This window comes from Paecilomyces variotii (assembly GCF_004022145.1).
Source record: "Paecilomyces variotii strain CBS 101075 chromosome Unknown C8Q69scaffold_2, whole genome shotgun sequence".
In the NCBI taxonomy this organism is placed as follows: Eukaryota; Fungi; Ascomycota; class Eurotiomycetes; order Eurotiales; family Thermoascaceae; genus Paecilomyces; species Paecilomyces variotii.
Genome location: NW_021167141.1, coordinates 3872214 through 3897803, shown reverse-complemented (window position 1 = coordinate 3897803; position 25590 = coordinate 3872214). Strand labels below are relative to the sequence as shown.

Here is a 25590-nt window from a genome sequence, read left to right as displayed (position 1 = left end):
CATCCAATCGAGCTCTGCGGAAACTTAACCAGCCGCGGCCAAATAGATGCGTAGATGAAAGTGAAGCAACAGAAACAGGGCGGTCATGGACGTATACAATGGAGCCAGGGTGTGACAGTCGGTCGTGTCTTATCGCGATGAGTTCTAGCAGAACTCAAGGCACTCGATGCAATCGAAGCAGCACTCGCAAGTCTCCTCACAGAGACACAAGCAGCACAGCGTTGCAAGACTATTACGCCGGAGCGCGGCCAATTAGCAATCTACATCGAATACGAAAGGGGTCAACAAGGAACACATACCAGGTAGCCAAGCATCCTCGGTCCTTCTTCTCCGGGGGCGGGGCCTGCTGCTGGTATTGCATCTGTTCATTATCCCTCATCAGTATACCGCTGCCGATAAACAGACTGGCGTTCTATAAACGAGATCCGCGATAGGACAAGGGTGGTATAGGCGTACACCAGGTGGCGGGTAACCCTGCTGGGGGTAACCCTGGGGAGGACCGTAGCCCTGGGGGGGATAGCCCTGAGGCGGGTATCTAGATGCGACAGAAACGTCAGTCAGAGAATGAACAATAAGATTGAATGACCATATATGTCGCCTGAAGGACGACTACCAAGCCGAAAGGAAGAGTGCGACACGATATCGGGGGAGGGCCACATACGACTGAGGCGGGTACTGAGGCTGCTGGTAGTAGCCCTGGTTCGACATGGTTGCGGCGAATTTTCCTGTTGACTCGAGTTGAGAGGGGACAACAATGGCCTATCCGACTAGTAACGCACACAACTTCACTGGCGGAATGAACACGATGGAGATATGAAATGGAAGAAGGAGAGAAAAAGACAAGGGAATGATGAAGCGGAGCTTCTCTCTCGGGGGCGGTCAATGCAGGATTACCATCCAGGGCACAGTGGGCCACGCAGCCCGACGGGCGCTGGCCGAAAGGTCATAGGGCTCGTTGAAGCCAAGCTGTAGCTGAACCGTGGAAGCTTCCGAGGAGATCCTACCGGCTCTGTTCTCTTTTTTCTTTTTTTCTCTATATCGTCCAGGCCATGATTTCTCTGATCTTCACCAAGCGCAGAAGAAGCCATTCATTCTGCTGCAATATCGAACACTGTATTCTCCTTATCCTCCTCACCCCCAAGGACAATCGTCATTTAGGCCATTGGCAGCCGTTCCGGATTGACACTAGAACTAAAAGGCCACGGTACCAATTCAGACCGGCGCCACAAAACCCCGCTGATCTTGCGCCGCTCCCAATGTTGCGAAGACATGGATGGAACCAGCCCTACCAGCCAGACTCTTCAGCGCAGCCACCAAAGCCACTCTTGACACCTCCACTCCAGGTCTAAGATTGGAGAGGCTAGATAATCCCCTCTCCTAAACTGCATGGAGGTCAATCAATCGTGGCCGGCGGGTCCTCTTTAGAATCCTCACGGAGGAGCACATCCATGTAGATTGCACATCTGCTTAGAAACCGAGATAAAGCGTTAGGATCCTGAATAGAACCACATGCTCAGTCTGTGGCTTGACGTTTCTTCTCTTGGCCAGAGAGAAAATATGCTAATCACGGGGCGACACGAGCCTCCCCGGTCTTACTCGCCCGGCTCGTCCCGACGGTATATCTTACCTCTTCTGAGAGAGGCTGGTGTCTAGTCACGATTAGAGATAAATGACCAAGATCCAGGAAAATCAATAACTAATCACAATATTCTTACTAGTACTGTCAGGGCTCAGAAGGCGTCTTAACGTATCGCATTCCACAACTTGGTCTTGACTAGATAGTGCGTTCTTATCCAGAGGTCCCAACTATCACCAGCCGTGGCCTAGAACTAGCAATACACTAGAGAGTACTGTCTAGGATCCGGAAAAAGAAAAGATCATCCACAAGTCAACTAAGTTAGCAGATAGTCTAGATAGCGCAAATGTGAGAATCGATAAAAGATGGTACATAGTGAGATGGGAGCTTGAGGAGGAAGAAGTTGAAAGTTCTACTTCCCTCCCAGAGAGGTAGGAGCGATAACTAAGCTACTAAGGCGGTTGGTGGTGGCAGTATAGGCAACTGTCTAGTAGTGATTTACATGATAAATATTGTCGGCGTACGAAGCGAACGCCAGGTGATCCGTCAATTATCCGTTTGCGGCTAATTCTTTGAATCCTGATTATAGGATGGATTACTAGGATATAGATTCTTTGTATGCTAAAGATAAATATGGGATCAAATCTCCCCCTAGACCTAGAAGCAAGCAAGAAATTCAAGTCGTTCAGGTCAGACCTTGCTTCCGTGTTAAAGGATTCGACAATATTCATTATTGCACTCAGTGGATTCCGTAACAGGTACACAGGATCCCCCACGTCTGTTTATGGCAACTGAACCACCTTTGCCGACCGAGGATCATGGAGCATATCCACGGAGCGACCCGTGAGCCGCGCTGGGCATCGAGAAAAGTGGATAAGAATGCTTAAGTTGAAGTCAAGTTGGAGGACCCGAAAACCCGGGGAAATATTGAATTCATGGTGTGAGCGACCTAATTACTTCAGTTCTCAGCTGCTTCTTCACATAAGACAACCTTCAACTGTTAGTAGCCATCTATTTTGCTAAATTCATTGCTGCGCCTGGCGCCATGTTAGCCACGTCATCGTGCACTCCAAAGTCCGCACAGCCACGGGTCCATGTGCAGAAGGCACCTAGGACAGCCCAAGCAGTCAGTCCCAGCTTCGTCTCTCTTGGAGAGACACCAAGTTCTAACCACCGGTATATTTCTGATACAAACAGTAAGAAGGTTCCAAGACCCTTCGAGGAATCGAATGGAGTAACACTCGCATTATTATCCGTATTCTTTCGTGATCAGTTCTCTGACCGCCCAGAATGGCTAAGTATACATCAAGGCGGACGTCAAGCTATGAACAGACGACCATTAAAGAAGTATTAAGGTGTAATGAGGAAGAAGATCATTAAACGTCATATCATAGACTCGTGCAGGCGTGGCCTTGCCACGGACTTTGACGATTATTAACGGCCGACGAGTTCAGGCCTAAGGATGACTGGAAATACGGAGGCAAGCCTCCTGATGTAAGTAAACAACAAAAGCAATAAGAGTTCCAAATGAACCACAATATCGAATAGAAATAAGAAGGAGATGAGAAGAGAAAAGAGAAGAGAAGAGAAGAAAAAAGAAAAATTAGAAGATGAAAAGAAAAAAGAAAAAAGAAAACTTCGTAAGTCAATAAAGCATGCTGTTCTACAGCAGATCATGCAACATACTGTTCGATCTCAGCAGGCATCTGCTGAGGTTCGACATAGAAAGGGTTGTCAAACGATGAACCAATGTTCACCGTGGGAAGTGCATTAAACGTGTCATACCCGTTACCCATGGCTGGATCCCAGCCCAACGACGGCGGCTCATACTCGAAAGTCGCGTCCTGCGTGAAATCCGACGTTGTTGTTGTCGTCGTTGGAGGGTAAGCCGAACCTATGATGGCGGATGGCTGCTGAGGAATTGCATTGATTTCTTCACCCAGCGCATCTTCATCGATAAAGTTCTGCGCGTTCTCCAGCACAATCTCTTCTTTTTGCTCCATCCAGTGCTTCAAGACCTCCATGGGCGGGTGATTTCCACCACCTTTGCCCCCGCGCTTCTCGCTGTCCTTGCCACGTCCTCCCCGCCCCCGCTGGCACGGGTTGAAGTGAGTCCGTCGCAAGTGTGCGGCCGCATTGTAGTTGGCGCCGTAACGCTTCCCGTTGCGGCACGCCTTGCAGTTGGCAAGGAACGTCTTGTCGGGCGAGATGTCAACGCAGACCCAAACCTTGCGCACGACCGAGTGAACACGTTCGATATGTCGTCGAAGTTCGTGCTCACCGTGAAAGCCATCAGGCTGGTCGGTGCAAAGGGTACAATACGTCTTGGGGCGAGGCGGGCGCTGGAAAGACGCCTTGGGAATGGCAGCAACCTCTTTCGAGGTGCCGTCTTCAGAAGCAATGCGGATCATCTTGTGCTGCTCAGTTGGTTTCGATGGTTTGCTGTTACTCTGCAGCTTAGGGGCGATTGGTCGTGCGCCCTGAACAATCTGTTCTTGAGTCCTCCGAGCAGCCCTTGACTGCTGTGATGTAGACGAACTGTCGCTTTCGACAGACAGGGAATGCTTCATCTCCACAGAGGCAGATGAAGGTGGCAACAAAGGAGCAGAACTGAGAGGGCTATGAAATGTGCCAGGGGTAGGGGCAGAACTGGAAAAGAAAAGAGGTGTAGAATCGGATAAGGGAAACTGAACATGATTCATGTTTCGATGAGAATGAGAAATAGAGGTCGGAAAATGGACCTCTTGAGGGGATGATTTGTTCGCGAAATCAGAAGAAGAAAAAGGAAAATCGAAATTGCTTTCAAGATTCGATCCAGTGGAGTCGAATCTAACCATGCCAATTCCTCCGCACAATGACTCTGTAGTCGCACTGCGACTCATCTCAGTTGCGGCGGTCGTCGCGACCGTCAGTTGATCTGACATAGGTGAGCAAGAAAGGCCGCCAAAGACGGGCTGCTGGAATTGCTGAGTCTGTTGCACACCGGCAGAACCGGTGTCGACAGGGACACTCATACCCTGGGCCTGGAGATCCTCCAGACACTGCTGAGTGTACTCCAACGGGGAGTACTCGTCGACATTGTCGAGACGGAGTTGCGATCGTTGCGGTCCAGAAGATTGTCGTGCTGCCGCTATTGACTGTTGGCGGTGAGGGACCGGGAGTTGCTGGCTCCGCGAGCGAACCATACCGGCCGCTCGCGACGCGGAGCCTTTGCTGGCGATGGGAGAAGTTCCAGTCCGAGATATCGTCGTCGACGGTCTCTGGTTCATCTGAGGGGCTGCCGGCGACGAAGCGTGTGACAAGTCACGCGTCAGGTCAATAGCAACGGGGAGTTCCGGAGTCTGCCAAACGTCAATCCAGGAAGGTTGGAGAAGGGATAGAGAGAGATGGAGAGCAGCGGCAACAAGGATAAGGCGGGGGCGGATGCTTAGAAAGGAGGCCAAAGGTCACATACGGTGGCACGCCGCTTTGCCGGTGGAATTCCAGAAGGGATCGTCCGGGGTACGTCTTGTCGTGTCCTCTTTCCGATGCTGTCTGGAGGCGAAGCGTTGCCGGCGTTGAGCATGTCGGAAGCGTTCGTAGAGACATCTTGAGGGGCTGTGACGGTCATGAATTGACTGAGACGTTGGCTCCAGAGATGATTTCGTTCCGATTCCGAAAGGTGGGAGTGCTGAACCAAAAAGGCGTCCCGGTAGCCAGAGATAGCCCTCGTAAATAATTCGTCGTCCGTGATACTGACGGCCATGGCGGTGAGCTCCTTCTGGGAGATGGTGGTTGGGGCAGGTAGTCCAGCAGCTGCTATCAGTATCTATAATCGGAAGAGGGAAAGCTGTTTATTCTGTCTTAATAGCGCACGGTCAGCTTGGAGGCATATAATAGTTAATGATAGCCTTGTTTGGGTCCGCACTCACTGAGGTACGACTGTATAGTTAGGTCGTTTTGGTGATCCGCGGGTCGGACAAGGTAGTAGTTATAGACTATGGAGGCAAGCGCAGCGAACAACAAAGTCCGCAGAGTCAGAGACACAGTATGAACATCAACAGTGAACGTCGAGTATACTGAAGAGAAGCAGAAACAAATGACCGGGGAGTCGAGCAATTAATGAACGGTAGCAGGACGACGCCTGCCGCTAGCCAGTTACGGATACGAGCAGTCAGCATCAGCAACGAAGTCTCCGGAGAGCGGATGCCAAAGGAAAGCCAAAGTGCTTGAAACGAGAGCTCATGAGGGTATGGAGGCAGTGGGTCAGCAAGAGACCTGGAGCTTTCGAACGGCGTGGACGGCCAAAGTTCGCAGAACCGGCACGCAGGTTTTTCCAGTGACCCTGCAGGACGCTTGGAGAAGCGATCTGGTGATGGGAGAAGCTATCCAGGTACGGCCATCCGGCCAGGTGAACGGGCCAGGAGCGAGCCATGATGGCGATGGGCAGTTTTGGCAGAATGGAGCGGAGAGTTCGACGGACAGTGACAGATGGAGAGCACAAGAGAGACGGAGAGCCGTGCACGATGATGGAAAGTGAGGCAGCGAAACGGATCGCTCAGAGAGAGAGCCGGGCCAGCGAGATAGCGAGAACGTGCGTTGGTCTACGAACCGGTGCTGCTCGCTAACGAAGTCCTATTCTATCCTATCCTATCCTATCCCAGGGGGATCCGTCGAGTCGAAAAGGCAGCAAAGGGCAAAGTCCAGAATGTCCAGAATGCCCGGGCAGCCGCCCCTATCGCCAGCTCAAGATGGCCCCCCGAAAGGCCCCCGGAATGCCTACGAGACGATTCCCCAAGGGCCTTCTCTAGGCCCGGACAACCCCCTCCAAGGCATCGTCAGGCCAAAAGCAAGAGAGCTCTACGCCTACCAGACGCTCTCTCGAGTCTCTGTCTGCCACGTCGTCGCGCGCACAACCAAGGAGCCACACACTGATAGGGAACTCATGATCCAGTCGGATGCCTCCAAGATCGTCCATCTCGCTGCACTCGAATCGGGCGTTGGAGACGGCGTGCTGTGTGACCCCCTACAGACGCGTCTCACCACCCCCCAAAGGGCTCACTTCAAACCTCAAACCGTTTTGGGGGGAAGAGAATCCAGTTGGCATCGCCCAAGTCGAGGGGATCCTGTCGTCCGTAATACCACCGTCGATGATCAATGATCAGTCAGATAGAGACGGTGCAACCGCTGCCCAGACCAGTATAGCTTGCGGCAGAGCTTCCGGGCCCTGATCCTGGCCGGCCATCGAAGATCCTGAATCCGCTGAGTTGCCAATTCCTCACGATGATCTGCTCACTTTGTCCTAACCGAGTTTCGCGCCTTTACTAATCATAGCACCATGATCCCACTATCGGCCACTATCTGTGTATCTAATGAATGGCCAAACAGGATCCATCGTGTGCACGACATCTCTCTTCCCCTCGCAAGAATCGGGGACTAACAGCGCCTTGGTCACCAATCAATCTCAAGACTGGGCAACGACAAAGCCCATCCAAACAGTGCAACCTTCTCATGTATACACCGCAAGGGGATAACGGTCATCGTTGGCCATCTCCGCATCTTGCTTACCAGCTAAGCTGCCAGAAACCCGTTGCACCGAGTTCACATCACATGGCACATAGGACGTTCTGTGCCCACGAGCGCTGCTCGAGTCAACCCCGTCTTTGACCCCACGATCGAACAAAAAGAAAAGGCGCTGCTGGCGGAGTATCTCGATCTTTCCCCCTTGTGATACGGTCGTTGTAGGCGAAACTCCCCGGATCTCCACAAGTTCTGTCCATCGGATGGCCGACAGATTGTTTACGGAGTTATGCCCATGGAAAGATTCCAGACTTTGGGTCAACTCTTACGACAACCAGTAATATGTTCCACGTATCCGTCCTCTCCATCTGGAGGATGGGGGATCTACCAGTGAAAGACGGTTGCCAATAGTGTTGCGGGTTTGGCGGAACAACGGCGCCTTTTTAGCATAAATCTGGAAGTTCTCCTGATCATTCCTGATCGTTAATTATGTTATTGCCCCCCAGCTACTCCGTATTTGGGCTCCGTGCCAGATCCCAGGCCCACCCCGCTGGTGAGCTGCTTTCCCCAAAGGGGGCATGATCTCGGGATCCCCATAACAACATCGAAAGTACTTGTCAAACACCTCATCTCACCGCCGTGCCGTCTCCGTCTACTTTTCTCGTCCGGGAAAAGAGTAAGTAACTGATGCCGAGAACCAGTATCCTAAGAATAATAATTTCCGCTTGGCGCTGAGAAGATCTTGGCTTCGCTCTGGGGACCGTTCAGATAGCCGGTTCATGTCCGTCATTTCGAATAGAACTCGATCAAAAAAAGGTCCTCGCTCCGTTTCAGGGTCTTGGGAAAGATAATTGGCCGATGGCGTACGGAGTACGGAGTACACAAAAGACTATACGCGGTGGGTCTTTGGCAATCGCCAGATCAATAATGATAATCATCATAATGATTTTCTGAGTCATGGTACGTGTGTTTGAAGCACTCGTGAAGTCGACAGCTGTCTCGTGGAGTAGAGTGCGCAACTCCAGATCAGAAAGAGGGAAAGCTAGGAAGACTGAAACACGAGTCCGAATTATTACCGGCTTCAGTTACAGGCAGATACGTTCGCGCGGGAGATTAGCAAGTTTAGACTCGAGCAGAGTTTATCGTCATCAGCGAAGCGACGAAGCCGTGCCGTAAGTAAGCCACTTACTATCGAACTGGAGTCTAGCAGATAATTGTTATCCTCACGGAGTATTACGTGGGTGATAGTTAGTAGTATGCACGCTCATGACCGATTATTATGTCCACAAGGGTCGATGGATATTTCTCGCCTATGGCGGTGACGGTGTTGAGTGGCCCAACACCCACAAGAGTTCCTGGAATGCCAGGCAGCCAGTAGAAACATGGTGTAGGAGAAACGGCATATCGGTCATAAGTAATTGTCGTTGCCCGAAATGGCAATGTTGCTGACATTACGATGATTGACAGGACAGCTGGTTGTTCGCGTTGACTCACTGCCAGTCCACACCCAGCTGGCGGGTTCGCACCCAGCGCAGAATATTCGCGGAGAAGTCCTTAGTCTATGCACCCCTGAGACGTGAGACGCTTTCTCTCTGGAGTAATCAAGTGTTGCTATACTACTCCGGTACCTGGCGGTGATGCACTCCATAGTAAGTAAATCATATGCCACATGCCACGTTGATGATCTCTACGTGCAGGTTTCAAACGAGAGAGCATCCGTCATTCCATCATTCGCCGCTCACAACACAAGGCACAAGATAGCTGTTTAATGCAACGGTCTCGACCTTCATTATTGCTGAGGTGGTCACCCTTCGGACCGTTTCCCGTCCGCTGCATCGGGAACTTGTTGGAAATGAAAACAGGACCCATTCAGAAACGACAGACACTGGGCCAGCTAAGCGATGGGGTTATCTATCCTATTTCCCCGTGACCAGCAACTATGGTACTATTATTATTACCTATCTAACCTCTTCGTGAATTAGAAACGTCATCCTATCTATCCATCCTCTCCTGATGAGGCATCGGTTCGGGAGTCGAATGACAACACGCAACTACGTATTATTATCATTATGTATTATTCCTCAAGGGCCCGTCCACCACCTTATTCACCATCAGCTACGTTAATTAGTTACTACTCGCTAACTACGTCGCCCACTTTGCCAACCCAACAATGAAATCCCTCTGCTCAAACACCCCCCTCTCTAGTTACCACTCGATAAGACCAGTATAACTTTACTTCCCGACGGTCTAAAATAGTAAGTAAATGTTGAGGCCACCCATCTTCACCCAACTTTTTCTCCTCAAGTGCCCAAGGCAGAGAAGGGCAAAAAAAAACAAGTCATCTTCACCACCACTACCAGTATGATTCCGCGGTTCCGCCCCCAATCTAGATATGCATCTCGTCCGATACGGACATTTGGCTGCCCTGCCCTGCCCGGCCTGGCTGACTTCGACCACATCATCGGCATAATAACCATTGGACTACGTATACAGTATCTATAATAGCAAAAGAAAAATGACAGGATGTACATTTCCCGAAGGCATACATAACTACATACCACCTAAGAATAAAATAAAAAAAGCCTCGGCATCTTTTAAGAAGACAATAATCAACTAAGCAAATAGAAAAGTGAGCGAAAAGGGCCGAGACGCCCGACGAAAGTCTATACTATACTATGCACCCGCGCCCACCACCACCCGTCACGTCACCCTTCACCGTTAATACTTACTATCGGATAATAATGTTTTCTCGAGATGTAATTCGCACTACATTTTCACCCAATCTCTCTCTAAGGCCTCACTCGATCTTTCGGTTCCTCAGTTGCCCCTCCAAGTTTCTCAGGCCTCCGCATCATGAGTTGTCGTAGAACTTTCTTTATTTTTATTATTATTATCACACCGGTAACTTTAACTAACTACACCAAGTCCCGAAGACGATGACTCAGAGTCAGAAGAATGTTTCAGGAACTGCAAACCAGACACTCTAGATAGTTAGTTACATAGATAACTAAATCACTCAACATCAATGTCAGCGATAAAATCTCACCGCTACAACACGGCATGACACGACACGATAGACCTGAACTGACTTGTTTCTTTCCTCGTCATTTTTTTTCTAGTATCTCCGTTCCGTCTCCGATGTAATAATAATACTGGGGGGTCCGAAGAGTGAGAAAGGTTACGTGATCCCATCACTATCATCAGACAACGCAGATAGTTAACTATGAAATTAGTTACCTACCCAAGTTTAATCATCAGTTCATCGCCTTCAATCGGGTGACGTCTGACTTTTATTTATTTTTTCAATCCTCATTTCACCCCTATCTTCCTTCCTTCCATCACATGATATCCTCCTAGGGAGCCAAATACCGAATAAGTATTCTAGATTTTACAACGCACGAAGAGGGGTAACAGTTAACTAGGTAGTTAAATAGCTTGTTGCCTGAATATAATTGCCGCCCTCCTTGAGGATCTTGACCCTGTTGCCTCAGGCCCTTAGGTTAGAATAACAAAACAAGTAAAAATAAAGAAAGGATTGAAAGTGAAATCATAATAGAATAGGATATTCCTTTTAAAGTATTGGAGGCTTTCAGTAGTGAGGTCGAAAATAAGTCATAACTACTAGTCGTATGTACAGTATATGTATGTGGTATATATCTACCGGACGCTCTCTGCCCTATATCTTATATCCGTTCACTTCATCTCATGGATCGTTATTTCTCTACGGGTTACCTTACTCCTATCAGGTGCTAGAATCGGTAGTATTTGCTATAGGAATGAATGTGTAGTGGTAGTCCTCCCTGCCCTTTCTTGACTCAGAAGAAAAAGACCGTTTCATATCTACGCTTCTGGAAATGTAAAACCAATAAGAAGTAAGATGTTCTGAATAACAAGCATAAATCTATTGCTGATCATTATAACTATGTAATATATAAATATCACATTCCCTTAGGCATATCTGTATCACAATATAATAGCCTATCTGTTCCAATGTAAAGAGAGGGGGGCTCCTAAAGATAAAGAAAAAAGAAAAAGCGAAAACAAATTGAGAATTCTATACATAAGACAACCGAGATCATTACTGCACCTTTATACACTCCTGTTGATCAGCTCAACACTTGGCTGGATGGAGATTCGACAGCACCCATTTATTGTCGTTGATAGGGCGGATGATCCCTTCACTGAGTGCCCATGCCCTTAATTCAACATCTTCAGCCTCATCGTTAGCCACCCCTTTCTCGAAATGCTTGCCAACATGTTCCATCCGTTCGTCCCAACTGGCCGGACCAGAGAATTCCTTACCACAGAAACCGCACTGGCTCCGCTGGGGTGGCTTGCGTTTTTCATGCCAGCAGCGGGAGCGAACGCTCTCAAGGCTTGCTTCGAAGGCGGCTTCCGCAGCCTGCGAGGGCTTGGGACCAGCTATCCCGAGCCACGGAGCGTGCATGCGCCGTTGGTGCTGTGTGAAGAGGTCTTTGCGATTGAAGTCGTTGTATACGCGACTCTTCCTAAGACCACTTCCTGGGCTATCATTATCGTTATTGACGGAGATATATCTGTTGTTCTTGGAACTGGATGGTTTGCAGTTGCCGACGTCGCAGCGGTAGAATCCCAGCTGCAAGTGCTGCGAAGTGACGTGACGCTTCCACTCGTTCTTCGACGGGAACACGCTTTCACATCCGTAGTGCGCGAAACTGCATACAAAAACCCGTTTGGCCGCCGAGTCTCTTGATTCTGACCTCGACGTAGTCCTTCTTTGTTTCGGACTTCTAGTGGCGCACTTCCCGGCTCGCTTCGAATCTGGCTTTCTGATCTGAGGGTAGCCAGCAGTGATGGGGATCTTAGTAGAATCAAGCGAGATTCGCCGCATGCTATCGTCACCCGCGTCTCCATCTTTCATAGGGATGCCAGCATCGACGTCGGTGTCGACCTTCATATCTTCCATATATTGAGATAGGACCATCTCTTCGGGGCCTAATATCTTCTGGTCGGGAACCCCATAGACAGTTTGTAATTCGCGGTCTATATCCGGAAAGTTCTGCAGATCGTGCATGGCAACGGACCGCAGCTCATATTCAAACCGGTGGCCAGGGCCCGGTTCCCAAAGGTCAAATGTCTGGGATGAGTCTTCTCTATGTAAACATGGCGCCCATTAACTGGAAGGTTGACGTATGCACTTACTTGGACTACGCCAACTCGGTGCCGGACTGAAGCTACCTTCACTCTCCGACGTCCACGAAAATTCGCTGTCTCCAGGTAAGCTGGGTGAAGAGTCGAATTCCTGGCGCATGAACTGCGGATGCATATCCATGTTAATTCCAGACATTGCTCCAGTATGTGGGATGAATCCAGCATCATTGTCAAGGAATGGATAAAGCGGTAATTCAGGCAGACCATTTGCCAAAAGGCTGGGATGAATATAGGATCGTCTTTCCCGAGAAATAGGGAAACACGCCGTACCTGGTTCTGCAGTGGGATATTCCACGGGTTCCAGAGACCATAAATCCGTTCCAGGATAAGAAAGTGCATCATCTTCCGAAACAGCGCCGTTCCGCGTGAGATCCATGCAGCCCGGAAGGTCACCAAATGGCTGTATGTAATTCATGTCCAAATAGGGTATTCTGGGTCCAGATTCTAGTCAGGGATTGAAGGAGTATAAATCGTGATTGATGGTCCGAGACAAACATCAGCAAATACCGCATAAAGAGAAGGACTAGAATGCGTGATATGAGAGAATATTTGTCAAGGAGGATGGGTCTTGATGGGGATATATATGCACCTTCGCAACCATATCCGGGACCTCATCATGGCCGGCATGGGGCCTAGTCGGGCTGGGCGGCTGCTTGACATAACAGAACGGGGTGCTTGAATTGAGCCTCATCCTCCAGCACTAGTCCTGTCGTTGGTAGCCAATCCGAAGGCTTGAGGTGATAGCACAGCTCGAGCAAGATTAGGCCCCCGATGCCCCTGCAGCGACCATCGCGTGGGTGAATCTTCTCCACGGTCACCCTTCTTCTACCACGGCGGCTCCAACCTGAGAAAGGAACTCAGTATCATGTTGGTCCGACCATGCGAAGCTCAAACAAGGATTGTAGTTGTCATATTAGACATAGACAGTATGTTGACAGTTAGCTTGTCCCCCTCACATCTTGTTTCCGTGTCGTACCGACAACACGTCCACCATCAACACCATCAACCTCGCAAGCAAGCGAACCGAGGGCGCTTCGACCTGGCTCAGATGATGTGCTAAAAGAGCCGCCGGACAGGATGATCTACCTGCTCTCCCTTCCCGTCCATTACTCCGTACTCCGTAGACAGTTGAATACTCTAGATTTTCTCTCGGCGCGAAAGGGCCTGAACGCACTAATTATGCATTGTGTCTGCCGCGACCCTGAAGGTGCATGGTTGGCTCTTTTGCTGGGTTCAGCTCCCAATCCGGATTCCGGAGGAAGGTTCGAATGTTCTCACAGCCCCCAAGGCGTTTTTCACCCATGGCGTTCACCCGTACCCTCGCACACCCTAGTAGCCGCAATACCGGTGCAGTCCCACGATCGTCCAACAACGGTCTTGGTGCTTAGACAGGAAAGACCGCAAGTTTCCGGAAGTGGCTGCGGAATGGCTCCTCGGGCGTATATATCAGTCGGAATAGCATCACCCTTTTCACCACGTGGCCGAGTAGATCGCGTAGGTATCTCATAATAACACCATGATTATCTGTATATATCAGTGATACATACGTCAGTTATTCCCTGTGGTTCTCAATGCCGTTAGGGTTCCGCAGATGGGGAGCCCGCTATGGTAGAGAGAACCCTTTTCATTTGCAGACCGCTTAAATGCCATGGTGTCCGGCAGTTGCAAGAGAGGGGATGAAAAGCTCAGTACCAAGACAAGACATTGCCAGCCCCAGTCGTCAAGCCCTTCTCCTGCCTCTCGCATCGGTTCGCGGCACTCGTAAGTGACGGGCGCCAACGGACGCGCCTAGGATTGTCAATCCGGAGCTGAGATGGTCTTCAGGATCGTCGTTGGACATACCGCTAGGAACGAGCTACGGAGTATTGCTTGCTTTTGTTGTTGTCAACCGCCGGGCCATTCCACTAGATGGAGGCAACCGCGCCTCCCCCTTCTCCCAATCCCAGTGCGCAGGGCATTAATATTGTCTGTGAGTCGTGGTCTCTCGGGCGCAAACATCCCTGTCTGATGTAGTTCTATTACCATTCTGAGCGCCGACTCGAGAGTAACAAGGAACCTGGATGGACGGAAGAAGGCGACGTAGGCAACACTGGTCGTCTGCGAGTCGATACTTGTCAACCACGGCGATCTTCCAGATCCTATAGGGCAATTCTCTACCCCTTCAGCGCGAGTGTTTGTAAACTGCCATAACCGCCATGTCCTGCTTCATTGCCAATGCCACTCCATGGCTTGGGTTAGCTCGCTGGCAGGGGAAGTAGTAATGACTATATTTGTCTGGCTGCAGGCTGCGTGGGCTGGTCCGTTTCGATCCTCACGAACGGTAGATCGTTTCATCCCAACTAAATGAGAAGGGAATAGAGTGTAATAATAGCTCACCGTCTCAGATCCAAGATCGGATCGTGGATCTGGATGCAGTCCGGCTGTGCTCTTGTCAGGAGAACAACGAACCGGACAACTGTTCCCCGGGGTACTTCCAGAAGCAGAGAATACACCTCTCTACTCCGTAGACAGGGTTAAATCCCCAATGAGAGTCAGAATCCGAGAGCAATTTCGCGTCGTTGTCAGCCGTCAACGCTGCAAGCATTGGCCATAGGGGGAAAGATCAGCATTTTCTATTTGAAGATACTCTAGTTCGCAGCGAAGCGACGAGTTTTTCGTCATCGGGAAGTTGCCTTAGGATTCCATGTTTCATCCAGGGCAGTCTTTGTCTGGTCCGGTTGATCGATGATGATCGTGTTCCCTACTGTTGATCCTGGAAAAGAGGCGTTTGCAAGCTGAAACAGGATCTGCCCCTGGAAGACAACGGTAGTTAGTTACTGCCGGGGGAGTTCTCTCCTCAGGTCCTGCGTCAACTTGATCATCGTGAATGGACTCTTTTTCCATAGCATTTACTCTGTTTATATTTTACAATTGCTTTCGTTTCTTAGCTGATATCCTTCCTATTTACAGGATGTATGTATACTATACAGAGTGAATATAAATAAGCGAGAGTTGAACAAGATAAGACCAAAATTGAATCATTGAGAATTATTATCTCACACATAGAAATTCATCAGAGATACAACAACGAGTGTAATATCTCTACTAATACACCAAAATACACAACATTATTGAATAGAAGACAATCCATTTATACTGCGGGGGGCTAAATCCATATAACCCCACTTAACTGCCAACAAACGCGTTTCTCCTGGTGAGAATCCATCGCCGTTGCCGATATACTCTTGGCAACGAGTGCAGAATAAAGAACCTCTCCCAGACTCGGATCGAACCACATCTCCGCTGGCCGAGGCGCATTGGATTCAGCGGATAGAACGCTTCGTCTCACGATGAATTGAAGCATCTTCTCGCTGCCCACATCTACAGTCCAGCTATATCCTCTCAGGCTCTCTCTCTCTCTCTCGCGCAGCGACCAAAGCGAGAGAGGAAGAGTGATGCTGCGAACACGATAGCGAGTTATCCCGCACTCCGACCCAGATACCATACCACCACGAACTAAGCGGGCTGCGGCCAGCGCAATTCAGCCATGTACGAGTGTCCCTCTGTACTGTATCTTCTGCGGAATTGTTTCTTTGCGATGCACTTTGCAGCGCTCACAGATATGACTTGACGTGCGATGAGACTGACGCGGTGATCGATCGCATGCAAACAGGGCCGTCTACTCTCTCATCATCATCAACAAGGCCGGAGGTCTTGTCTACCAGCGCGACTTCCAGGCCGGTCTGCGCAAACTCTCGACGAACGATTATCTCGTATTAGCCGGTACATTTCACGGGTGTGTTAACTCCATCTTACAATTGTATCCCGCCAGGGAGAAGGTAGAGCGCAGGGAAACTGACTACAATTGTCCTGCGTTTTCAGTGTCCACGCCATCACCCGCTCCTTAACACCTCATATCCCTTCGACCGTTGCACCAGCGACGACTGGCAGCACCGCACAGAGTTCCTCAGGGACATCAACACCCACGCCGGGCACCGTCTCGACGCTCCCGAACCCGGGCGTTCCCAAGACGGGTATCGAAGTGCTCGAGTCGGAGCGCTTCCGTCTTACCTGCTTCCAGACCCTGACAGGAACGAAATTCCTGCTCTTTACTGATCCGCTGATGCCGAACGTCGATGTTGTGATGGGCAAGGTCTACGAGCTATACGCAGACTACGTCATGAAGAATCCGTTCTACCAGTTGGAGATGCCGGTGCGCTGCGAAGCATTTGATAGACATCTTGCTGGCTGGTTAAGAGGGAGGGCGTAGGTGTCAGAGAAAAACAACCAGAAGAAAGATGGATGGGAAGATACAAGCACCAGACGTGTGAAGAGGGCTGGGTATCCTATTTTCATGAGGTACGAATCAGGAAATTACTTTTGTCGGTATCATCAGGCATGTTTCGGCGCACACGAGTTCTTGCTGTAGGCTCGAATAATATAATAGACCAGTCAATCCGAGCTTCAGAGATCGTCCGAGGACATATTCTAGAGATACAGTAAAAGAAACGCCATTCATGCATCAAAGTCATTCAAGGCGGAGCATTGATATTAGAGACCCTACGCCGTGTCCATCTTGTCACCGCCATCTTTCTTATCCTTATCGCCGCTGGCCTCGCCGTTCTGATTGAGAAGCGGCTGCCCTTCTTCGGCAACGCTCTCCAGAGCTGCCTTGCCCTCTGCTTCCTCCCGCTCGCGCTTCTCCTTCTCCTGTCGGTTCTTCTCTTCCTCGAGAGATAACCGCAGAGCGAAAGCCAGCTCTGGATCGTTCTCTGCGGCATCCTCGAATCCGAATGCACCACCGGCCTCGCCGACATCCTCTCCAGCACCAGCACCGCCTTCGCCACCCAGGATCGGAGTCGCCTGAAGCTCTTCGCTGAGGAGGTTGGGACCCGGGGGAATGATCGCCAGATGCGAGCCGTCGCCTCCCTTCACGTTCTCGATGAAAGCTTCCAACTTCTTGGTTGATTCCGGCTCGAGATCGCCGAAAGCGACAATATCGACCGAGACGTTGCTCTTCTTCATCTTCTTTGCCAGCTTCACCAGACTCTTCTCATCCTCCACGATGGGAGAGCAAGAGAATACGATTATGCGTTGTCGCTGAGACTTCTCCGATCGGTGCTTTAGGGCAAGCTATATGGACATAGGAGTCAGTTCTAGAATCCAGAATCCAAAAAAGGGCCGAAGAGACGTACACCAGCGACTTGTATGGCAGAGGAGAAATGAGGGGTACCGTGGATCTTAGTCCCATGCAGACCTGACAAGATGTTGCCAAAGTCGGATGTGAATGTAGAGAGCACCTCGGGGCCATTACCGCCCATGCTCATGAGACCAACGGCCGACTGGGGATGTGCGCGCATCTTGGCCGTATGGATGACGCTGACGGCGTCGACCTGGGCTTGCCATCGTGTCGAGCTGATAGATGTCAGTGGTATTTCGAGCAAGTGGAAGCGATGCGCACTAACGTATAATCTCCATTTCTGCTGCTTTCACTGTTGTCCACACTGTAAACGATGTCAGTGACGGATTCCTCCGTGGGGATGGGAACAGGGAACCGGACATGACCATGGTAGCCTCGAGCACCATCTTGGCGGCTGTTCGGAGACTGACAGCTCCGACTGATGAAGAACGGGGAGATAGAGGCGGTTCTAGGAAGAGAAACGAAGATAGGGTATGGTGGTTGCAGTATATGAGCCGTGAACGTGGATGATGATCGGGTGTGCCGCCTGGAGCTGCTATGGAGATGATGATGAGGTCGACCTGAAGCTTCGCCCGCCGGCGCTAAGATGAAGTCAGCTAAGCGTTGTTTACTCGCGCTCAACTCACTCCACAACTCGCGCCGCTCTGTCTCTCCATCTCTCTCCACCAGTACTTCGACGATCCAGACTGATCCTTCACGAGTTGCTGCCTGAAAGAAATAGCACTGCTACTTGCACGCATATATCCTCGCTTCCGACTCAAATGGCTTCACCCGTGTCCAGGAAGCGCAAGTCTACGGACGAACACCACCAGTCGCGCAACGCCGACGGCTCATGGACGCCCAGCACTGGCCCTGTACAGAAGAAATTGAGAATCACACAAAGCCAGAAACAGGCTCTTATCGACAATCTGCAGCTTGAGAGTATGTGTGCCCTGTCTTGAACCCATAGTGGTCGCAAAGCTGTATCCCTTGATTACTGACGACCATAGTCACCGAGCGTGCCCGCAATCTTCGTGCCCATTACGCCCTGCAGGCACAGGACCTTCGAGCACGGATCGAGCGCCGCGTCAATCGGATCCCAGTTGCCCTGCGAAAGGCGAACATAGGCGAATTGTTTGAGAAATACAAGTCAGCCAACCAAAGCGGCCAAGCGGCTCCTTCACTCGAGAAACAACCCTCCAAAACTACTACCAATGTGAAAGCCTCCTCTGGCGATGTCAGATATCCATCTATCTCTCCAGGAAAGACGCACCCTCGAGGCATCAAGCGTCAAAGGTAAAGACTATCGCTTCATCCAATCTTGGACGGCAGCTGACATAAGAATAGCGAAGTGAATCTGTACTCAGACAAGGAAAATGCACCGGCATCCACTGATACTTATGATAAGATTGATGTGCCCAAGAAACGTGGAAATCCAAAGACTATGGCTGGCCCGTCACGAGTTATATCGCAGACAATGCGAGAAGCGGACGCCAAGATACTATCGCCGAAATCTAACAACTCGCGAACGTACGCTGTCTCTCCATTGAAGGCTTCCCCTGAGAAACATCACCTGTCCTACATGTCACGCCCTGTCTCTCCATTTAAGCTCTCTAGCCCGATCAAACCAGGCACAGTGGTCGCGGCAATGGTTGATAATGCTCGAGCTCGCGCCAGAGACACTGCGTCCAAGGACAACAGACCTCCTTCGCAGGCGAGGAAGACTACAACACGACCAGCCTCGAGGGCGACACCTTCGTCGCTGAAGTCTCCCGCCCGTCCAGCAACCCGCCAACAGGATCGCACTGTCAGCAGTGGTACTACAGCTTCAAACACGTCCTCAGGGACCACTGTCGTCAGGTCGACACGGACTGGCGCAGGTACAAGAAAGGCCGGTCCCACAGCAGCAACAAAAAAGACAGTTGCCAGGAGCCAAGCCGCAACAGCCACCTCGGCTGCTAAGAAGACCGCCACCGCGTCCCGAAGGGCTGGCACAGCAACGCCAGTCTCAGAGACTCCTGCTACGGGACGGCGCGTATTGAGAAGACGAGTCTAGACTCTGTTTAAGAGGGATCATATCGGTCACATAATTACGAGTTGAGGCGTTACCGGAAGACCTGGAAAATCTGACGATATAGCTAGATCTAACGTCTTGATTTCAACGTGGTCAAGCAGTTGTCTGGCATGTTGATGATTCTCGATCGTGGTTTCCCGGGAAACCACCGTCTACCCGCCAATATCGACATCCGAACTATCTCGAATCGATTCTGTGCGTGTCATTATTTACTTCATTCAAAACGGTGTATCATATTACAGGGGAACTGGAAGAGCGTTATTGGTGTATCTATCTTATTCTGCATGGGTTTGAGGCGTTTGTGTTCTGCTTTAATAATAAGGGATCGATCAGTCCATATGGGGGCTTGCTTTTTCTTGTCTAGAGTCTTCTCCGGGTGTTATATCATATCAGTTACCAATGAATAACCGTGGTTTACTGCAGGTCTTGGCTAACTATTTCCTTACATATGTACGATTTCTCGTGGGTTTGCAAACAAGCGCTACTAAATTATAGGCATAGACAGAATGTCTCAGTTGGTTCAATTATGATATGATTAATTTCCATGTCCAATAACATCCAGAGTTCAAATTAATAGTCTACGTGACTTCCAGGAAACGAGTGCTAATACGGACAGGAACAAAAGTCTTGTAGACAATATGAAGGAAAAGCTTCACTAAATCACATTTGCCGTTTTCAGCCCGCAGATTGCGGATTCCGCTTTCTAGCTGCATGACGTGCTATGGTATTCATAGAATGAGGCTGGTTAGAGTGGTAGTGGTACGTGACAGATGAGCACGCAAACAGAATTTTTTTTGTCGAGAGCGTCCATTCGAAGCACCAACAGACAAGAAAAGGGGGATAGTACTTGATAACACACACAAACTTTCAGGGGTAGTAGTTGCAACAAAAGGCTCCAAAGCAAGTTCAGTTGGATCTGCGCCACCGGTCAAGAAAACAAGAAGAAGAAAAAGTCGGTACTCTGCACAATAGCCCCAGTTGAGGTGGGGAACGAGAACAGAAGATTAGTGGTAAGATAGAAAGGACAAAAGGGGTCGCAAGATGAATAATAAGCAGTCGTGTCCTGAGTAATTCGAAGAGAATTGAATAAAATGGGGCGTTTTCGGCCTCGTCAAAAGCAGACACCTGGTCGCTGGAAAGAAAAGCATTGCAACTGTGATAATGACCCGGAGACCACTATCAAGTAAACTGTCCTATCCAGCAAAGTGGTGTTGCTGGAAAACGTTCAAATGACACAAAGTAACAAGGCCCGGCAAAGGGTAACCGGATAGCCTTTTGGGAATCAAGTAAAGTCGCACACTCGAACAGCAGCGAATAGCAAAGAAAGAAATGACATCGGTCCGTGGTAACCAACCAGCCATCATCTGTACAAGAAACTCGGGTCATGTCAATCAGAAAAGAAAAAGAAATCAAAGAGATTCAACCAATCGTCCGCTCAAAAGTTGAGGGTTCCGGCAGCCCATCCATATGAAACAATCACAGGGTTGGTCAGAACGCAGAGTACAAGAGGTTGTATCGGACCGTGGCAACTGTGCAACAATCAACGCATCAACAGAAGTTATAAATTAGCCGGCTACACCCATGGCACCAGGAGCAGGACGAGGTCTGTATGGAAGTTGTTGTTGGTCGGTAGGCTGCGCAGCACGGTTTATGCCCTGCTGGCTCCCGCCACTGGCGCTGCGGTCACGATAAGCGTTTTGCTGCGATGGTTGGGATTCCAACCCGGATTGCGGGTTCGTCTTACTTGGATATGTCGATCCACTAGGAGTTTGCACATGACGCACAGAACTCTGCATTTGCCATGCTGTAGCCTGGGAAGGATCGGTTTCGATACGCGCAGCAACGGGCGTGTTATTGCCCCGGCTGGAAGTTGTCTGGCCGGAGACATCCACACTCGTGCCCACTCTTTGAGGAAGGGCGCCTTTTCCGAAGTCGCCATAGCGCTTTAGAATCTCTTTAGTCGTGATTTCTGCGCTGTTGTTGAAAAATGACGTATCGTTGAGAATTGATTGAAGGTCGTCGGGAACCTGGCAAAGGTCGTTAGAACTTAGCCTAAAAAGGGGGGACGAATGGACCTTACCTCGCACATAGTATCATTGTATGTAATCAGAGCCGTGACGGCCTCGATGGCCAGGAAGCTCTCATCCATACCACCGTTCTTTGTATTTGAATAAAGAATATTCGGGGTTATGACCGTTGCCAGGTTATGGATGTCCATCTTACTACCGGTCTCCTCATCCACATGAGAGAAGGAAGATGTCCAGTTGAGGAAGGCAAATAGAACCTCCATCGTATCGCGATGAGCCTTGGGCAAGAGACAGCAGGTAAGATGGAGAATGCGTTTCTGCTTGTCAGGGTCCGAAATCTTCTGAGAGATAACGAAAAGGCGATGAAGTTTGAAAGTCAGCAGAGGATCAGGCATTTCCCGGAGGAATTTCTTGAGTAAAGCAGCGATCTGTACAGGGTTTTCCTTGCTCAGATCGACCTGCTCGTACTTGTTGTCGATCAGCTCAGCGAGGTCTTTCAGGCGGCGAATGTTGCCATTCTTCCGGAAAACACCCTCCACTGACATATCCATCTGACGCATAGCAGAAACAGCATCATCAACTAATGCTGGAATCCTAAGAGCACCGGGACCGACGCCATGGGTTGACTCTGCACCATCCTTCTCGACGAGATAGTCAAGAGCGACACCGAAAACACCTTTCCTCTTTCCACCCTTCTTGTTCTCCTTGTTGAAAGCGCGCCCAAAAATATTCCAGATGGTCGGCTTGCGAGATTCGATCAAAGAAAGAAGCTCCTCCAGGTTGAAGTGGCCTTCCAGCAATGGTTCCATGGACAAAACGGCAACGTGGCGCACAATGAAGTATTCAAGGGCTGACAGTTCGGAGAAGTATTTCTTAGTCCTTCCAGCGGATGCATCGGCCAGTTGCATAGCGTCCATAGGACCGGAAAGTCCTCTCTGGTGGCCGGGGACGAATTTAGCATTGTCTGGGCTGCTGATAAGATTGGTACCAGCGTGTTTATAGGCGTTTGGGCGCTGCTCTTTGGCTTGCTCAGCCGCAACGATTCTGGGAATATCATCCAGTGTCAAAGCATCCTGGTTACCGAATGTCAGCTCAGTGACGGTTTCTCCATTGGCATATTTCTCCTCTACAATTTGGAATCCAGGGTTTCGAGACTCAGCGCCGTCGCCGCCTGAGGAGCCAGGTCGGACACTCCTTCCTTCCGGACCATCGATGATCCTTGATGCACGGGCTTTCTTGTAGGTGGTCGACAGGGTCCGTTCGTTCCTGGTTGAGCGTAGCCTCCGCATTTCACCGACCGTCTGCTCCAGCGATGATTCTTCCGGGGCATCCTTGGATGAGCCAGCATAGGATCTCGAACGTGTGTTCGACCTATGAGGCGGCGATGTGAGTTCGCCTGTTGGGGACACCCGATGCCCTTCATTAGCCTCGTATTGTTGTAGATTGGGATCCTCTGTCGCGAACGATCAGTAAGATTGACGCAGTGCAACTGGTAGATACATACCTGATGTATGGGGGAGAGAACCACCGGATCGGAGGACTGAAAGAAGCCTCGCAAGAGCGACCTGAAGCAGGAATATATACTGGCGTAGCTTGGTCACGCGCGCGAAGCCTCCCTTGGCTTCCGGAGCGTGGCCCTTCTGGATAGCACAGCTGCTGCAGAACACCCTGTTATTGGTCTCGTTCCACTTTCCATCTGCGAGGTCAACAGTCAAATCCTTCTGGCATGCAGCACACTGCAGATGCGGAGGCTTCAAGTGCCATCTGCGCTCCCCCAGAATTATGCACTCGTCATCAATCGGCTCTCTACATGCTGTGCAGCAATCGGACTGCTGGTCAGCGAGGCCAGAAACCCCTGCCATAACATCGGCCGAGGTATCGTCTGTAGGCTTGAGAGATTCTACGTCGCTCAGTTGGTCGAGAAATTGGTGCAGACCAGCAGAACTCTCTTTCTCCCTTTCGAGTTTTAAGGTACCTTGCAAGCCGATACGGATGAGGAGTTTAAGATAGTGAGCGAGGCCTGTAACCAGCGAGAGTAGCTCTTGCGTTACACCAAGCTTCCGCACGCCGGTCTCTTGAGTCTTGGAAAGCAAGGAAAAGAAGGCCACAATCTTTTTGCAAAGCAGCTTCGCTTCGCGACCGTACGCAAGGTCTGTTCAGTGTTAGTTGAGAGAAGTCGTACGCCAGAAAGACTGCTTTTACCTTTCATTCCCTGTTCCTTCATAACCGCAGCCAGGTCGTCTATGGCATGGAAGAGCACGTCGACATGACCGATAAATCTTCGAGCGACAACAACACCATCGACATATGCGCCATTGCTTACATGCAGCAACATGTCTGAAATGCAAGCAGCTGAAGATTCCTCAAATGCCGAGAGAATACTCCATATCTTATAGACTTTCTCTTCCATAACATCCTCTTCCTGCCGCACCCGATCGCGGTCCTCGTCTGTTGCCTCGGTGTCTAACTCTGGTCGCTCCAGAAGCTGGCCTGCAGGAGCCAGTCGGACATTCCAGAATTTGTGTATCATGTAGCATTCTGGATGCCAGTGTTGATTCTGTCCGTTGCGGAATATCTCAACGAACTGCTTCAGGATAGCTGTGTGGCAGCCATTGCAGCGTTGAGCAAATTGGGTTGAATAGTGATAATGACAGTAGACTTTGCCCTCATGCTCGTAGTATGAATCTTGAGCACCAAAAACAGTCGGGCACACTGAGCAGGTAAAGTGTTCAATGTGGTATTTACGGTCCAAGGCTGTGATGTACGAGCCCCGCAACGCACCACCGCACTCGTGACAAAGAAGATTCAGACGTCTGAAGTAGTCAGTCTCGCACAGAGGATACTGTCCGTTGCCATCCTCAGCATCGACTGGAAAGAACTTTGAGGCGACTATCTGGCCACAGTCCTACTTATTGTTAGGGATGATTGAGACTCATCGAAGGCACACCGGTGGAATACTCACGCTGCATTTGAAACACTCCAGATGGAAAGTACCGCCCAGAGCTCGAACAAATTGCCCCGTCAGAGTCTCCCCGCACTTTTTACAAATACGGGGCGAACTGCTGGGAGATTTGGTGTGCGACCGCCCATTTGTGCGCGCCCTTTCACGTTGTCCCGATCTGTCACGGTGAGCTGACTGCTCGCGTGCAGACGACACGTCTCGCGATCCAGCATTTCCTGGCTCCTCTCGTCGACCGGTACGTCCATCTGTACCTGGTAGTCCACTCTCTCCGGCCGGAGGCTGCGCAGCTGCAGCATTATTCGCATAGCTAGTGACACCCGCGTGTCTCGAGTATTGAGGATCGAGGCCCCCGAAAGGAAGACCTCCATCTAGCGGAGACGTTGGCGACTGGTTTTGGTTATTCCCGCCATAGCCACTCGTAGACAACGAAGGACGAGAGCCTTGATCTGCTCCTGCTCCCTTGCCAGGCACGAGGCTATCCGGCAGCGCTGAGCCTCCGGGAGGCATGGCCGTCGGCTACTCCTCCGTCGTGTAATCAAATATCTAATGGCAACTGCTTCCGCTGAATCCCACCGTGTCACTCGTATATCGGATACGCTCGTTGATAGTAGGCAACGTAGGCGCTTATGCCGGACAGCGTGAAGGAGCGAGCAAGTGGTTGCTTCCGATACGGAGATATCGCTCAACTAATCAAGATGTAAGGTCTTTCCCTCATAGACTGCGACTCCGCTTCCTTGAAAATATCCTCGAATGTTTTCGAATTTCTGCCGGTGTTCGACCTCTCAAGACATGCAGATATGAGAAGTTGGGGAATAACTCTCAGCCGACTGGATCGAAAAAGTAGTGGTAATGTCGATAGACGATGAGCGATGGGGTATCTCAGAAATGGCCACGACTCTGGAAGAGGTCTCCAGATATCAACAGGTTCCTGTTTGCTGGTTCACGCGTTGGACCTCAAGGTGAGACCAACAGGCGGCGGAGCACGCTGGCGGACAGGATAACAATCATTCCCGTCCTGTTGGTGACCTGGGATATCAGCGACAGTCTCCTCAGGGAGGCGCAGCTCGTAGACTGGAGACACAGTGGAGATGAACCCGCCCAAAG

At 50.4% G+C, this 25590-nt stretch overlaps 7 protein-coding genes across 7 annotated transcripts; 2 read left to right on the top strand and 5 right to left on the bottom strand.

Annotated features, from left to right (window-relative positions):
• Positions 1–54: 54 nt before the first annotated feature.
• On the bottom strand, positions 55–878 carry C8Q69DRAFT_176582 (hypothetical protein). Its single transcript, XM_028625819.1, has 4 exons — positions 662–878; positions 457–535; positions 300–361; positions 55–229 (listed from the first exon to the last, which is right to left on the bottom strand). Exons 1-4 carry the CDS (start codon positions 706–708, stop codon positions 145–147), a joined length of 273 nt encoding a protein of 90 aa, XP_028488218.1. The 5' UTR covers positions 709–878; the 3' UTR covers positions 55–144.
• A 2211-nt stretch (positions 879–3089) lies between these two features.
• Positions 3090–5598, bottom strand: C8Q69DRAFT_176636 (hypothetical protein). The gene is made up of 3 exons (XM_028625820.1): positions 5488–5598; positions 5031–5418; positions 3090–4917 (listed from the first exon to the last, which is right to left on the bottom strand). The coding sequence occupies exons 2-3, from the start codon at positions 5319–5321 to the stop codon at positions 3250–3252; spliced, it is 1959 nt and encodes a 652-aa protein (XP_028488217.1). The 5' UTR covers positions 5322–5418; positions 5488–5598; the 3' UTR covers positions 3090–3249.
• A 5355-nt stretch (positions 5599–10953) lies between these two features.
• Positions 10954–12371, bottom strand: C8Q69DRAFT_459384 (hypothetical protein). The gene has a single exon (XM_028630072.1). It carries the CDS (start codon positions 12126–12128, stop codon positions 11187–11189), a length of 942 nt encoding a protein of 313 aa, XP_028488216.1. The 5' UTR covers positions 12129–12371; the 3' UTR covers positions 10954–11186.
• Positions 12372–15791: 3420 nt separating this feature from the next.
• Positions 15792–16775, top strand: C8Q69DRAFT_517459 (sybindin-like family protein; the record flags this gene model as incomplete). The annotated part of the gene is made up of 3 exons (XM_028633417.1): positions 15792–15814; positions 15918–16040; positions 16127–16775. The coding sequence occupies 3 exons, from the start codon at positions 15792–15794 to the stop codon at positions 16512–16514; spliced, it is 534 nt and encodes a 177-aa protein (XP_028488215.1). The 3' UTR covers positions 16515–16775.
• On the bottom strand, positions 16663–18015 carry C8Q69DRAFT_459377 (hypothetical protein). The gene is made up of 4 exons (XM_028630071.1): positions 17805–18015; positions 17710–17748; positions 17440–17659; positions 16663–17377 (listed from the first exon to the last, which is right to left on the bottom strand). The coding sequence occupies exons 1-4, from the start codon at positions 17828–17830 to the stop codon at positions 16805–16807; spliced, it is 858 nt and encodes a 285-aa protein (XP_028488214.1). The 5' UTR covers positions 17831–18015; the 3' UTR covers positions 16663–16804.
• A 190-nt stretch (positions 18016–18205) lies between these two features.
• On the top strand, positions 18206–19479 carry C8Q69DRAFT_442720 (Borealin N terminal-domain-containing protein; the record flags this gene model as incomplete). The annotated part of the gene is made up of 3 exons (XM_028628869.1): positions 18206–18365; positions 18434–18719; positions 18771–19479. The coding sequence occupies 3 exons, from the start codon at positions 18206–18208 to the stop codon at positions 19477–19479; spliced, it is 1155 nt and encodes a 384-aa protein (XP_028488213.1).
• A 1583-nt stretch (positions 19480–21062) lies between these two features.
• C8Q69DRAFT_505193 (putative Rho GTPase activator) lies at positions 21063–24993 on the bottom strand (the record flags this gene model as incomplete). The annotated part of the gene is made up of 5 exons (XM_028632679.1): positions 21063–21524; positions 21578–22977; positions 23029–23676; positions 23727–24429; positions 24487–24993. 5 exons carry the CDS (start codon positions 24991–24993, stop codon positions 21063–21065), a joined length of 3720 nt encoding a protein of 1239 aa, XP_028488212.1.
• Between the last annotated feature and the right edge of the window lie 597 nt (positions 24994–25590).

What these genes read in the sequence shown, in the direction of transcription:
- C8Q69DRAFT_459377 (XM_028630071.1), bottom strand. Translation starts at nt 17,830, where the DNA reads ATGGTGCTCGAGGCTACCATGGTCAT. An exon ending in AGCAGAAATGGAGATTATAC is followed by an intron (nt 17,660 to 17,709) that starts GTTAGTGCGCAT and finishes GACATCTATCAG; the next exon opens with CTCGACACGATGGCAAGCCC. An exon ending in CTGCCATACAAGTCGCTGGT is followed by an intron (nt 17,378 to 17,439) that starts GTACGTCTCTTC and finishes ATGTCCATATAG; the next exon opens with CTTGCCCTAAAGCACCGATC.
- C8Q69DRAFT_176582 (XM_028625819.1), bottom strand. Translation starts at nt 708, where the DNA reads ATGTCGAACCAGGGCTACTACCAGCAGCCTCAGTACCCGCCTCAGTC. An exon ending in AGGGTTACCCGCCACCTGGT is followed by an intron (nt 362 to 456) that starts GTACGCCTATAC and finishes GATAATGAACAG; the next exon opens with ATGCAATACCAGCAGCAGGC. An exon ending in CGAGGATGCTTGGCTACCTG is followed by an intron (nt 230 to 299) that starts GTATGTGTTCCT and finishes CCGGCGTAATAG; the next exon opens with TCTTGCAACGCTGTGCTGCT.
- C8Q69DRAFT_176636 (XM_028625820.1), bottom strand. Translation starts at nt 5,321, where the DNA reads ATGGCCGTCAGTATCACGGACGACGAATTATTTACGAGGGCTATCTCT. An exon ending in CGGCAAAGCGGCGTGCCACC is followed by an intron (nt 4,918 to 5,030) that starts GTATGTGACCTT and finishes GACGTTTGGCAG; the next exon opens with ACTCCGGAACTCCCCGTTGC.
- C8Q69DRAFT_459384 (XM_028630072.1), bottom strand. Translation starts at nt 12,128, where the DNA reads ATGCACGATCTGCAGAACTTTCCGGATATAGACCGCGAATTACAAACT.